This window comes from Littorina saxatilis, linkage group LG1 (assembly GCF_037325665.1).
Source record: "Littorina saxatilis isolate snail1 linkage group LG1, US_GU_Lsax_2.0, whole genome shotgun sequence".
In the NCBI taxonomy this organism is placed as follows: Eukaryota; Metazoa; Mollusca; class Gastropoda; order Littorinimorpha; family Littorinidae; genus Littorina; species Littorina saxatilis.
The window spans coordinates 10,918,404-10,932,207 of NC_090245.1; the positions used below are offsets into that span (position 1 = coordinate 10,918,404).

At 39.0% G+C, this 13,804-nt stretch overlaps 1 protein-coding gene across 1 annotated transcript in view; it reads left to right on the forward strand.

Moving 5' to 3' along the window:
- The first annotated feature begins 1,536 nt into the window (after positions 1–1,536).
- The window catches only part of LOC138961606 (uncharacterized), a 52,185-nt gene continuing 39,917 nt past the window's right edge, over positions 1,537–13,804 (forward strand). The window contains exons 1-7 of the mRNA XM_070333279.1: positions 1,537–1,607; positions 2,449–2,724; positions 3,627–3,779; positions 6,048–6,250; positions 6,854–6,986; positions 7,602–7,692; positions 13,378–13,591. Of these exons, the coding sequence (XP_070189380.1) occupies positions 2,473–2,724; positions 3,627–3,779; positions 6,048–6,250; positions 6,854–6,986; positions 7,602–7,692; positions 13,378–13,591 (1,046 nt within the window). The 5' untranslated portion in view covers positions 1,537–1,607; positions 2,449–2,472. The remainder of the gene's footprint in view (positions 1,608–2,448; positions 2,725–3,626; positions 3,780–6,047; positions 6,251–6,853; positions 6,987–7,601; positions 7,693–13,377; positions 13,592–13,804) is intronic.

The window sequence follows — 13,804 nt, forward strand, 5'->3', positions numbered from 1 at the left end:
CGTTCTTGATAGCAGTTTCGTCCAGACTGGACTCCAGCTTTTGCTTTTCTTATTTTTCTCTATCGTCCAAGCCCATAAAATCGAAAAAAGCGGATTGCGTTTGGATTTCCCTCTTTCAGATGACTGAGATTGCCCCCCTTGGATCGTCCAAGGCCAGTTACACGGTACTGGCGGTGTGTTCAAGATGATTTTGAGCTACTTGGATTGCAACCCGTTCGTTATGGCAATCCGTTTGTAAAGAAATTACGTTTTTTCCTGTTGATCTAAATAATGAATTATTTAACTAAATAATGCATTATATAGCTAAATAATGCATTATTTAGCTAAATAATTCATTATTTACACAAAAGTAAAAAGTGTGATTGTTGTAATTAAATAAATCTTTTATTTACTAAACAATTCATTATTTAATAAAAAAAATCCATTATTTACTATATAATGCATTCTATATTATAGAATGCATTCTATACTATATAGAATACTATAGAATGCATTATATACTATAGAATGCATTCTATAATACAGAATGCATTCTATAACGTTACGAAACTACTACAGGACAGCTCCGCATGGCTCTGTCAGTAAAAGAGGGATTTTTGGCAAATATCTGTACAATTTCTTGTTGAAATCGGCTCCCGACACATTTCAAACAACTAATACATCTGAATTTACCTGTTAGATGCAAGAATATTGACAAAAGAAATTAATAATCATTTACATGTTTTTTTATCGAGTACCTTCGTCTTCCAAACCTGGCCGCCATTTGTAACTGACAGAGCCATGCGGAGCTGTCCTGTAGTAGTTTCGTAACGAATAATGAATTGTTTAGTAAATAAAAGATTTATTTAATTACAACAATCACACTTTTTACTTTTGTGTAAATAATGAATTATTTAGCTAAATAATGCATTATTTAGCTATATAATGCATTATTTAGTTAAATAATTCATTATTTAGATCAACAGGAAAAAACGTAATTTCTTTACAAACGGATTGCCATAGTTCGTTGCGCAATGCAGCACTACTTGAGATTTTAATTTTTTTTAATTATAATAACGCTTTTCACGGAGCAGGATGTTCTCCTTGATAAGGGTAAGCGTTCAAACCAAAGGATGTTTTTAATGTAAAAGCCTGGGGATATTATGTGGTCAGGAAGTGATGTTATTAACAGTGATTCAAACAAGAAAACTAGACTTCACTCGCACAAACATTGAATGTAAATATTATAAGTGGTACTGTAACCGGTCATATAAATCATACAGAAATCGTTACAGGCATTTGACACGAGGTGGGCGGGGCTATATACTGGTTGGATGTAACGTGGTTAGTGTGGCAACTCCCGCCCTCAACCCTCTCATAAGTTTACGTCTATTAAAATCGATCCGCACAATAAATCATTCAAAGATTACACACTACAGCTCATCCTAAGATCACATATCATCATCAATCAACACTTGTGGAAATTTCAATTTCTAAAAATAGGCATGCACTGATAAACAGCGCCGTCTGCTGTTCTCGCCAACTTCCTCGTTGTGAGAGGGAGGTAACTGCCATCGCAAAATCGTAATGGCTGACTAGCTGTTCTGTGTTTAGGCATTCCTCGTGAGGTGAGATCATCACTTTAGATGTGTAAAAATTACATGATATGAAACACAATAATTAAACTTTATTTTATAAAAAGACATGTTTTAACGGACAAAGGAACACATGGAGAGTTTGAGCACTGAGTCAGTTTGGACATCTGCAATATTTCGGGGATCTTTTCGAGGGCTGGATCTGGAAATCGAAGCTCTAGTTTCTTTTCGTAGTCACGGTAGTGTTTCTTGTCGCAAAAAAGCGTGGGGAAAATGTTCAGCATATTGTGTAATCTAATGTCTATTTGTGAGAGCTGCTGGATATTTCACTTGAAACACTTGAGATAACAATAGAAACTGGATGAAATTGAAAGAAATGATTGATTGTGATCGCTTATTTAAGTTATTACTGGCTAACTTTCTTATTCATCTGACATCTGACTGACAGTGGTAATGTCTCAGGTTTTGAAAAGTTACAGTACTTTCAAGTAACTTCAACTGATTAAGAATAACAGTAATATATGGATAAAATCACATCCATGATTTTGTCATAATGAAGAAGTTTGTCAACTATAGGCCTATAGGTTGTGTTTTATTTCAACCCTAACTTTTCCGACCCAGTTGGCAGCCAAAAGCCCACAATTGGCAGGCATTCAAATGACCCATTTGTACACTCAAGTTTATTACAGCAAACACAATTGTAATATACATTTAATTAATTTAAGCCATCTTTCGATCTCTCTCTCCGAAATCAATTTAGAAAGTTTCATGAAGTGTTGTGATGGAGAGAAAAAAACACGGAGAATGTAGATGAAGTTTAAACTTCAGTCGTTGTTCCAGCTGGTTCTCATGTATACACTGATGTACATTTCAGTTGACAACACTCAGGACCATCCACATGCAGACATCAATGGGCCAGACAGCGACAACGCTCACCAGTTTGCTCGACATGAACTCGGAACTAGCAGACGGAGAGTCGGAGGAGCTCATAGAAACCCACCTTCTTCAGGCTCGCAAAGACCTGATTGATGCTGTGCGGACAGGTGCAGACTACTCGGCACCTTTGACCAAACTTGTTCAGCTCAAGTGTCCAGTTTCGCTAAAATATGCCCAGCTGAATGTGAGCCAGCTGTTGAAGGACAACAATGAGGTAAATATGATACACTATAAGCAGTGTTGTTCTCAGGCCTCACAGCCCTCAGTCACGGATGCATACTTTTTGTGACATATTGTTCTGACTCTTGACTGCAGGAGGTTTTCAGCTCCAACTAACCTATAATTATCTTCTGATTCTGAGTCACGATTGTTGGCCAGTGTAAATAAAACAAGAGGCGAAGCCTTCAAGGCTCACGTAAGAAATCGACAAACAGTAACACAAACTCAATCACTTCGTCACACATACACACAGTAAGCGGCATAGGTGACACTGTGCAAGAAAGCGAGACACTAGATCTAGATCTGAATGGCCGATTTCGAAGAAAAAACTAGTCTCGGCCCGCTCGGCAAAATAACAATGACCGAGACTTTCAGTAATTCCTTCGCGTGACGTCTAACCCTCTTACGTCATAATGTGACGTCTTCAAATGTTGTGACGTCTTCAAATGTTAAAGTTTCTACCACAGACATACATACATACATACGCACACACGCACGCACGCACAGACAGACAAAAGTTAGCATCGCATAGGCTACACTTATGTGAGCCAAAAATGAAAAACATTCCATCAACAACAAAAAGTAACCCATCTAAAAAAGTAAGCTTGTCATCGGAAATAGCCTTTTTTTAAAATTACATTTACAGTAGGTATTTTGTTAAGGTTTATAACAGACTGCTATAAAAGAGGTGATTTTGTGTGTGGTGATATGTCCGGTTATTTGAAGGGCCCAACATCACAGGTACTGTTATGTATTAGAATTATTTTTTTAATTTTTGTGTATTTTTGTGTGTATTAGAATTATTGAGTCCCCCACTATGTGGGGTTACTGAACATCATTGAGCAATATTACAACAAACAACACCTGTTTGTTCATAACTTGCATATTGTGTTGCAGTCTGTGGCGCAGCTGAGGACAATTCCCGTGGCCCTGGGAATGCTGGAGAAATACGGACGCCATTTGTTAAAACCACCGGGAGCAAGAGTGGACCAGTGGCGTCAGATCAAATTCAACAATGCCATTTTCAAAGACAGAGTCCTTCCCATGCAGGTAAAAATAAGTGTGTGTGTGCACGTACGATTTTAAGTGAGATGATCGCTTTAGGAATGTTCACATCTTCTGTTTTTGAGATTCAAGAACTGAAGATCCTTGTGTAGTTTTACTGATACCAAGCTGTATTTCAGTGAACACACAGTCTCCTGCTATGCAGGCTTTCATGCTTTAGAAATAATATACTGTCTGCTAGCAAGAAAACTTCTGTTCAGCAAAACTCAGTTGAATGTAAGTGTGTCGTTCCAAGAAACCAATTTTATGAGGCGACATGAGAAAAGGTAGTCCATTATTCAGCCAATCAATAAAACAATAAACTACAACAAAAGTGGAGTGATAATTACCCACCTCTTTTATGATTTACACATCCCAAAACCCTGCTGGACCCCCCCCCCCCCCCCCCCCCCCATTTTCTTTTGCCCCTGAGAGTACTACCTTGAAGTTGTGCATTCCTAAAGCCTGCTACTAACTACAGCCGAACTAGGTCGGCGAACGTTACACCGTGCCTGGTTCGGTGTACTAACTAGCGGCGAAATGTATCGGCGATACCAGTCTTATGATCAAGAAATATCACATGAGAAGACTTGTGATCGGTTGACAGCGTTATAGCCGTCAGTATTGTCATTCTTCAAGGATGAAGATACAAAAATATTCAACCAATGAAAAGTCAGTTCACCGATGACGCGCCAAATGTTTGCAGGATTGTATCAGCCAACTGTGAAGGTTACAGCGCAACCAAAAAATAGAGGAATCCCCTGATTTGATGACGTTGACGAACTAGTTCGGCTTGGTTCGGCTGTAGTTAGTAACGGGCTTTAGGGTGGGAGCTCAGGTGGTAGAGCACTGGACTTGTGATCCTGGGGTCATGGGTTCTTCTTCTTCTTCTTCTTCTGCGTTCGTGGGCTGAAACTCCCTCGTACACTCGTGTTTTTTGCACGAGTGAAATTTTACGTGTATGACCGTTTTTACCCCGCCATTAAGGCAGCCATACGCCGCTTTCGGAGGAAGCATGCTGGATATTTTCGTGTTTCTATAACCCACCGAACTCTGACATGGATTACAGGATTTTTTCCGTGCGCACTTGGTCTTGTGCTTGTACACACGAAGGGGGATAAGCCACTAGCAGGTCTGCACATAAGTTGACCTGGGAGATCGGAAAAATCTCCACACTTAACCCACCAGGCGGCCGCGACCGGGATTCGAACCCTCGACCTTCCGAATTAGAGGCCGACGTCTTACCACCCCGCCACAGCGCCCGTCTGGTCATGGGTTCGAATCCAGGCCGACGGACACAGGTCAACTTTTTGTGCAGACTCGGAGACGATATCCATGTCCCACCCCCGAGTCACCACCGTGGCATGTAAAAGACCTCGGTCATTCTGCCATAAGTGCAAGTGGCTGGTTACACCTAAAACGTATTACTATTATCATTAGATTAGTCCCTCCCATGGGCGAGGGCTTGATGTAAAAAAGCACCTGTTTGCTTATACCATTAAGGCCTAAAAAAAAAATAGGTGTGGTTACGGTAACCCGACCTACCCTATTTTTAGGGGCCGATCCTATAACTTTTTATTACATTTGTCAAAAAACAAAAAACAAAAAAAAAACAACAGTGCAAAAAACGCAATGAAAGCGAAAGCGCCCGTGTCGCACACTTATTTCCCTGTCAAGTAGGTTTAATTTGTACACATTAGAAAAAAAAAGTTTAAAAAAAAAAAGTGATTGCCTACCTACCTACCCTATTTTTTTTGGCTATGTTACCGTAACCACACCTATTTTTTTTTGTTGGCCTAAATAAAGAATTTGTCTTGTCTTGTCTTGTAAACACGCATACAACTGGGTATCTCATCTAAAATTGGGGTAACTGGGTATCTCATCTAAAATTGGGGTAACACCCAGGAGCATGCCCCTTTTTTTTTTTTTTTCTTTTTTTTTCTTTCTCTTTTTTTTTTTTTTCTTTTTTTTTATCGGTGAAGCCTGGCGTACGTGTGTGTGTGCATGTGTGTGTGTGTGTGCGTGTGTGTGTGTGTGTGTGTGTGTGTGTGTGTGTGTGTGTGAGCGAGAGAGAGAGAGAGAGAGAGAGAGAGAGACATGGCGAGAGAGACAGTGACAGACAGAGAGAGATACAGACAGAGAGACAGAGACACAGACAGAGAGAGAGAGAGAGATACAGACAGAGACAGAGAGACAGAGCGAGAGAGAGACAGGAGCATGCCCCTAATGGCTCTGCGGTGAGGGCGTAAAACTTAAATTTCTCTCATTCCTCAGGGTGCAGTGGAGGTGGTACAACAGATGGGATACTCAGACCCAGCGGACTACGGCCTGCAGTTTGCCCACCAGGAGCCAGACATTGAAGCAACAAGCAACCTGGTGGCCGATGTTCTGCTGGCTCGCACGGAGATGGATCACTATCTGATGGGGAAACACCCCCACCCTGAAACCATTCATGCCCTCATTCCTGAATCTACTGTGTGAGTAGTGGGGATGGTATATAATAGCAGGAAATGGAATGGGTGGAGTTAGGTGGGGATCAGGGTTTGAGGAGTTAAAAGTATTTAGGGGTTAATTGGGGGTTTCATGGAACAGTGTTTGAAAAGGAAGAGAAAGCCTCTATATTTTCTTTTTTTTCCCTTTTTTTTTTATTTTTTTTTTAGCAAAAAGGTGTTTTTGGTGTGTTTCTTTCGGATCATGACTGTGATCCCTTTTCATTGCTGTAAACAACAACTATTGCCTAAACATTGACCCATGTTTTTCAAACGTGAGTCAAATACCAGACAAAGCTTTACCGCTTCAGTTGTTAGGCCATTTCTATGCAGATGTAAATTGTTAAGAATGCATACTTTTATGTGAGAATTTTTAGTGGTACATGTGTTATTTGTTTCCAAGATTTTATAGACCTTCTCTTTTGATTGAATGATTAATTTATTCACTGATTGCTTATCCGAACTGATCTTTTTTTAAAATACCTTTTCCAGTATGTATTTAATCAAACTTTGATCACAGAAAAATAATTAGGAAATAATTTCAAGTTGATTGGATTTAATCTCATGAGAAACACGTTTTGATCTTTTCAGGGATGAGGTACTAGCCCATTGGGAGCAGGTAATAGGGGCTGAGGCGGGGACAGTGAACATCAACCCTCCTCCTTCCTCTTCCACCCACCAGCAGGTTTTCCACTCTCCAACACCTGTGTCTGCTTCTGCAGAGGCGAGTGAATTATTCAAGGCCCCTTTTGTTTGTTTGTGTTTGGGGGGGAGGTTACTTTCAAATCACTTTTGCTACGTAGTTGCACCTGTGCTTTCTCGATAGTTGGGTTCAAATAACATGTGTTGTCTGATCAATAAGCTCAGGCTCTGTGTGTGTGTGTGTGTGTGTGTGTGTGTTTGTGTGTGTGTGTGTGTGTGTGTGTGTGTTTTGATGCTACCAGCTTGGAGTGAGATAAGAGGGTAGGAGCAAGTATCTAGCCATGTTTTGAAGGGATTGCAGCAACATAGTCGTCACAATGCGTTCAGGTTTGTTTCAAACAATTTTCTGCTGCAACATACTAATGAAAGTCTTATCTTTTTGGCCACAGAGTCAGTTGACATTTCTGAATTTTTTCAAATTGTGTGTTGATGTTATTTCTATTAATGTTAGAGTTTCAGGCCCAGTTTTTTGTTTTTGTTTTTTTTCTTCTCCAGCATGTGAGGTCCTTTTTGCCGGTAATCTTTATTCGTTCACATTTGAATCAAGCAATGTGAAAGTAGCATTGGTAACCTGGTAATCTTTATTCGTTCACATTTGAATCAAGCAGTCTCAAAATAGCATTGGTATTATGTACAGGCACAATCAGAGGCCACTGGAACGGAACAGTCTCAGGAGGGACAACGCTTGCTTTTGACTTCACACCCGTCCGATAATAATCTGCCAAGAGGTACTGAACACTGTGTGTGTAGTCAACGTGTGTGTGTTTATACAGTGTCAGTGGAACCCCAAAGTAAGACTTCCTCTTTACACCCCCGGTATAGGGGTGTGTATAGGATTCGGTCCATGTGTTTGTTTGTTTGTGTTCGCATATAGATCTCAAGAATGAACGGACCTATCGTCACCAAACTTGGTGAACAGGTTCTATACATTCCTGAGACGGTCCTTACAAAAATTGGGACCAGTCAAACACACGGTTAGGGAGTTATTGGTGTGTATAGGATTCGGTCGATGTGTTTGTTTGTTTGTTTGTGTTCGCATATAGATCTCAAGAATGAACGGACCGATCGTCACCAAACTTGGTGAACAGGTTCTATACATTCCTGAGACGGTCCTTACAAAAATTGGGACCAGTCAAACACACGGTTAGGGAGTTATTGGTGGATTAAAATTATACAAGGACTTATAGAGGGACATCTTAATGGTCAAAGGGAAATAACCATTCTCACTCAGTCACTGCCACCAACTGAGAAGGTTATTTCCCTTTGACGGGGGTGTTTTTCCTACCTCTTTTTTTAAGACTTTCATATTTCTTTTTCTTTCTTTCATAATCTCTGTAGATTAATCTCCATTGAAGTACATATCTTATCCCAACTCACATATAGCAATTTACTTCAGTCTAGTGCTAGGACGCTGCATCGCATCACCTTGGTAACAAGGGAGGCAACCCTAAAAAAAAGCTACCTTGGAACTTCCGGTTAACATGGCGGGCTAGGAGGTGGAGTTGAAACCCGCGTGTCACCAAATCCAGAAACATCGAAAGAGTCAAGAAAAAATGGGTCCCTAAAAGGTCGGTGATGGGGGCAACAAACCTATAAGTAACTATCTGGAAAACGAACAACCTGTGTGGGCTAAACGTATGGAGGAATCCATCAATAAAAAAATCGAAGATGTGCACGAAGCCATTGACTTCATGAACAGTGAGTTTGAGGCTATCAGGGCTAATCTGAAAGATTTTGAAGAGAAGATGAACCAGGAAAAGAAAAGCGTGAATGATGGTTTCGTTGATGCTGAGTTCCATAACAGGAAATATAACCTACTGATTTTCGGACTGGATTTGAATTCTGGAGAAAATTGCGAACAAACTGTTCGGAAATTCAGGCGTTCTGATCTGAAAATCACAGACTCGGACAAAATGTTATTCGCAAACTGTCATCCCCTCCCCGAGTCGCCGCAAGTCAAAAAAGCGTGCATCGTGAGGTTTGTGTGTATGGCTGATAAAATAACAGTTCTAAAGTCATGCAGCGCCCTGAAAGGGCAAAAAAAGGCGATCTCCGTGGTCACTGATCTACCGAAAGAGTTACGAGAAATCAGACGAGATCTACAAAAACGAGCCAAAGCGATGAGAGACGAGGGAAAAGTCGTGCGGGTGGCGGAGAGAGGGAAAAGAATTGTGCTGGAAGAAAAGGATGGTGCAAAATGGAAGAAGCTGATCTAACAATGAACAAACCATCACGGAACAACGAACTACTTCAGTGATTTTCTGTAAACTTCAAGTGTATTTCAGTAATGGCGACAGAGTTACGCCCCTGTCTTGTGTCACGGTGTTGAGAGAAGTGTTGTGGCTCTCCTTGTAGTATCAGTATCCTGACTTTATTTGTTCATTTTCAGATACACACACAACAACAACAACAAACGGAAAGTGACAGATTGAATCAATCTCGTGTGTTTACTTTGAAGGTTTCTAGGTCTGAGGTTTGACTTCAAGTTTTTAAGTCAGTTCTTCACGAACTTGTGTGAGAAAATACTGAAAGGAGTCGCTTCCCTTGAATTGAACTTCGACTTTGTCATGGCAGTGTCTTTCCAGTCATTGTGTGTGTAAGATTCAGGATGAATCTCGAAATGAAAGCGAACAACGTTTTTATTTGTATTTAGAGTAGTAGTGTGATGAGGTACAAAGAAGTAAGTCAGCCATTATCCGTTTTCAAGTGGCGACAGAGTCACGCCCCTGCTTTGTGTGTTTTTGTGGTTGAGCCAACTGAAGTGTTTTCGCTTTCTATACATGTAGTATGACTTGATTTGACTATATCCTGATTTGATTCGACTGTGTCCAAATACACACAACAACAACAATCAACGAACAGTGAAGGATCAAAACATTCTTGTGTGTTATGAAGGAACCTGGGTTTTAAGTTTTACATGAGGACATGTGTGGAAGATTTTCAAGAGTCGTTTCCCTTGAATGGAACTTTGACATTGTTATGACGGGGATCTCCCTTACCAAACTTTGTGCTCAGGAAGAAACTCGAAATGAAAGCAAAAAACATTCTTATATTTGCATTCTGATAAGTTAGTTTTAAATTATGAGCAGATTGCATTTTAAAATACAAGAATCACTAACTGATTACTGAGAGAGGGTTAATAATATTCATACCATGACATTGATGATGCACTGTTGTCTTCTTCATCGGACTTTCTATAAGCTGTACACTGTTTCTTTCATCCTAGCCTGTAAGGATTTGCTCCCTTGGCCCAACAGGGATGTGTTGAGCAGTTGATTTTTTTACTTGTATTCTGATTGACCCATTTATATTATTTTGTTTTATTATTATTTTAAATTCGATAGTTAAAAATCATTTCAGGGTTTCTGTGACAGATTGTGTTCTTTCACTGAAACTTTTAACTATTGTTTACCGGAACGAAGACATATTGATTGGTTTTTTGTGTGAAAAACTTGTTGTAAGCTGTTTGAATGATGTCAGGTAGACATTATTTCTTCTGTTTTTTGGTTTATGTATGTTTTGTGAAAAAAACAGGCATCTATGCGGTTAGTGAAATCAGGACAACACTTGCAGTCATAAATATGTTTGTCAATGTACTACTGAATAATGGCTAAACTCACAATTGCTTCAGCCAACGTCCAAGGTCTGGGAAATTTCCAAAAAAGAGACGAGATGTGTTTCAACATTTAAGACAGAAAAAATTTTCTATTTATTTTTTGCAAGATACTCACTTTGAAACTAAAGTTGAAAAGCAAATACGGGCAGAATGGGGATATGAATTCTACTTTGCATCATATACTTCTCAGTCTAGAGGAGTCGCAATTCTTTTTAATAACAATTTTGACTTTAAAGTTACAAATGTAATAAAAGATATTCAAGGCAATTTTTTAATTGTAACAGTTAAAACAATGGACAAAGAACTTGTTTTAGCAAATATATACCAGCCCAATAATGATGATCCTCAATTTTATACTATTCTTCAAGAAAAAATAAATAGACTTCAAAACCCTAATATTCTCATTGGAGGAGATTGGAATTTGGTTCTTAACCCAAGTTTAGACTACTGTAACTATAGACACAATAATAATCCAAAGGCACAAGAGAAGGTTGCGGAAATGTCAGCGGAACTTGAATTGGTTGATATTTGGAGAAGTGTTAAGGTACACATGGAGAAGGTTGAATCCGCCTCAACAAGGTAGACTTGATTATTTTTTAGTAGCTGAAAGCCTTATTTCTTTGGTAAAAGATGCAGATATACTGGTAGGCTATAGAAGTGATCACTCTTTGATTAAACTGGAAATAGAATTTAGGAAAGAGAAACAGTTTATAAATTATTGGAAATTTAACTCAGCATTGTTACGCGACCATTATATTGTGGAAGAAATTAATAAAACTATAGAGGATATTAAAAAACAATATGCAGTATTAGTTTATGATAGAGAGGCAATAAAAACAATGTCACCTGCGGAACTACAGTTTACTATTTCTGACCAGTTATTTTTAGACGTACTTCTAATGGAAATTAGAAAGAAGACAATGGAACTAAGTGCAAAGAAAAAAAAAGAAGACATTAGAAAAGAAAATCAATTAGAGATGGATATACAGGAATTAGAAAACAAGCTTCACAAAACTGAAGAAGAATTGCACTCGCTACAACGTAAAAAAGAAAGCTTAGTTAAATTAAGGAAGATTAAAATTGAAGGAATATTATTGAGAAGTAAAGCCAGATGGGCTGCAGAAGGAGAAAAGGTGTCCAAATATTTCTGTAATCTAGAAAAAAGACATTTTGTTAGTAAACAAATGTTTAAATTGATCTCCAAAAATGGGGAATGCCTGGAAGAAACTGATGATATGTTGAAGGAAACAAAAGGTTTCTTTCAACAGTTGTATACAGAAAGAGAGATAAGGGAAATTGATTTGGATACATATGTTAAATCATTGCCGAAATTGTCCAAACCGGAAGCTGATTCACTTGAAGGTTTCATAACTTTGGAAGAAGTATCACAAGCATTGAAAAATATGAAAAATGGGAAAAGTCCAGGATCTGATGGCATGACGGCAGACTTCCTGAAAATTTTTTGGAAACAGCTGGGAGGATTTGTTGTCAGATCACTAAATGAAGGTTTTGTGAAAAAAGAAATGTCAATTACTCAGAGAGAAGGTATTATTATTGGAATACCAAAGGGGGACAAACCAAGAGAATTTATAAAGAACTGGAGGCCTATATCACTGTTAAATGTAATTTATAAGATTGGGTCAACATGTATAGCTAACAGAATCAAAACAGTACTTCCAAATCTCATAAATGAAGATCAATCAGGCTTTGTAGCTGGTAGGTATATTGGAGATAATTTAAGGCTGTTATATGATCTGATTGACTATTTAAAAGAAAACAATTCACCAGGATTGTTGGTTTCAGTTGATTTTGAAAAAGCCTTTGATTCAATAAATTGGAACTTTATGCGCAATGTGATGAAAACATTTGGTTTTGGAGATGGTATATGTCAGTGGATCTCAGCTTTTTACACGAATATAAGATCATCTGTAATAGTAAATGGTAAGGCCTCCACAAGTTTTGAGATTGGCCGTGGGTGTAGACAAGGAGATCCGGTCTCACCGTATCTTTTCATATTGTGTGCCGAAGTCCTAGCTTGTAAAATAAGAGAAAACAAAGATATTCAAGGAATAAATATATTAGATACAGAATTTAAAGTAAGTCAGTTCGCGGATGATACTAATTTTCTTCTTAATGGAGATTGTAAATCATTTGAAGAGTTGTTTAGTGAATTGGACAGGTTTAAAGAGATATCGGGTCTAAAACTGAATTATGACAAAACTTGTAATGTGTGGCTTGGAAGTAAAAGAAATAGTACTGTGAAATTTTTACCCAACACCAATATGACTTGGAATCCAGACAAATTTAAAATCCTTGGACTGTGGTTTACAAATGATTTAAAAAACATGACGGAACTAAACATTACGGACAAACTGAACGAGACTAAAAGACTTTTTAATGTATGGATAAAAAGAAGTATTACGTCGCTCTAATTTACCCTAAAAATGAATGTTTCGCTTCGTTTCGAGTGAAGTATTCCAATATGGCGGCGGCGGTCTCGCGTGCTCAGTCACGTGACGGTATGGCCTTGACCTGTGACCCAGTTTACGGGTTCTAGGCTGTTCTTTTTTAGGGTTACTTCCCCTTAAGGGGTGAAGCGTAGTTCAGCGTCTCGGCACTTAAACCAGAGGTTAATGCTAGATGTGAGTCGGGTAAGTATATTAATCGATTTTCTCAGATGTTTGGAGGTCTTAAAAAGGGGTTTAAGACCTCCAAGTTTGGTAATCATCTTACTTCTACTACTTACTTTGCACATGCAAAGAACAGTCAGTGACATTCCTTGTATTTGCCTTGACAGCGTGTGACATCTGTGGAGATACTGCAGCCACTGTGTGGTGTCGTCTGTGTGACAACAAACAGCTGTGCAATGATTGTGACGAGATGTGGCACAAACACCCCAAGCGACAGAATCACGGCAGAGAACCCATTGCTTCCCTTCCCAGCCCTTCCTCAGTGCCTGGTGCTGATGCCATCATGGGACCTTTCGGAATCAGAGCTGTGCATAGTCTCAGGTGCGTTGAGAACCTTGTGTCTCCACACTGTGGGAGTGGTTTGAAGTTTCATTTGTAAAGGGGTTGTTTGTTTGGATACATGTGGAAAGAAGGGGAAAAGTTTGTGTTTAATGTGTTATTGAAATCCAAAAACAAATAGACTGCCAAGGTTCTAAAATTCAGAATCAAATACAAGAAAGGTATGTTATCGGAACGTTTAACTGTTGTTACCTT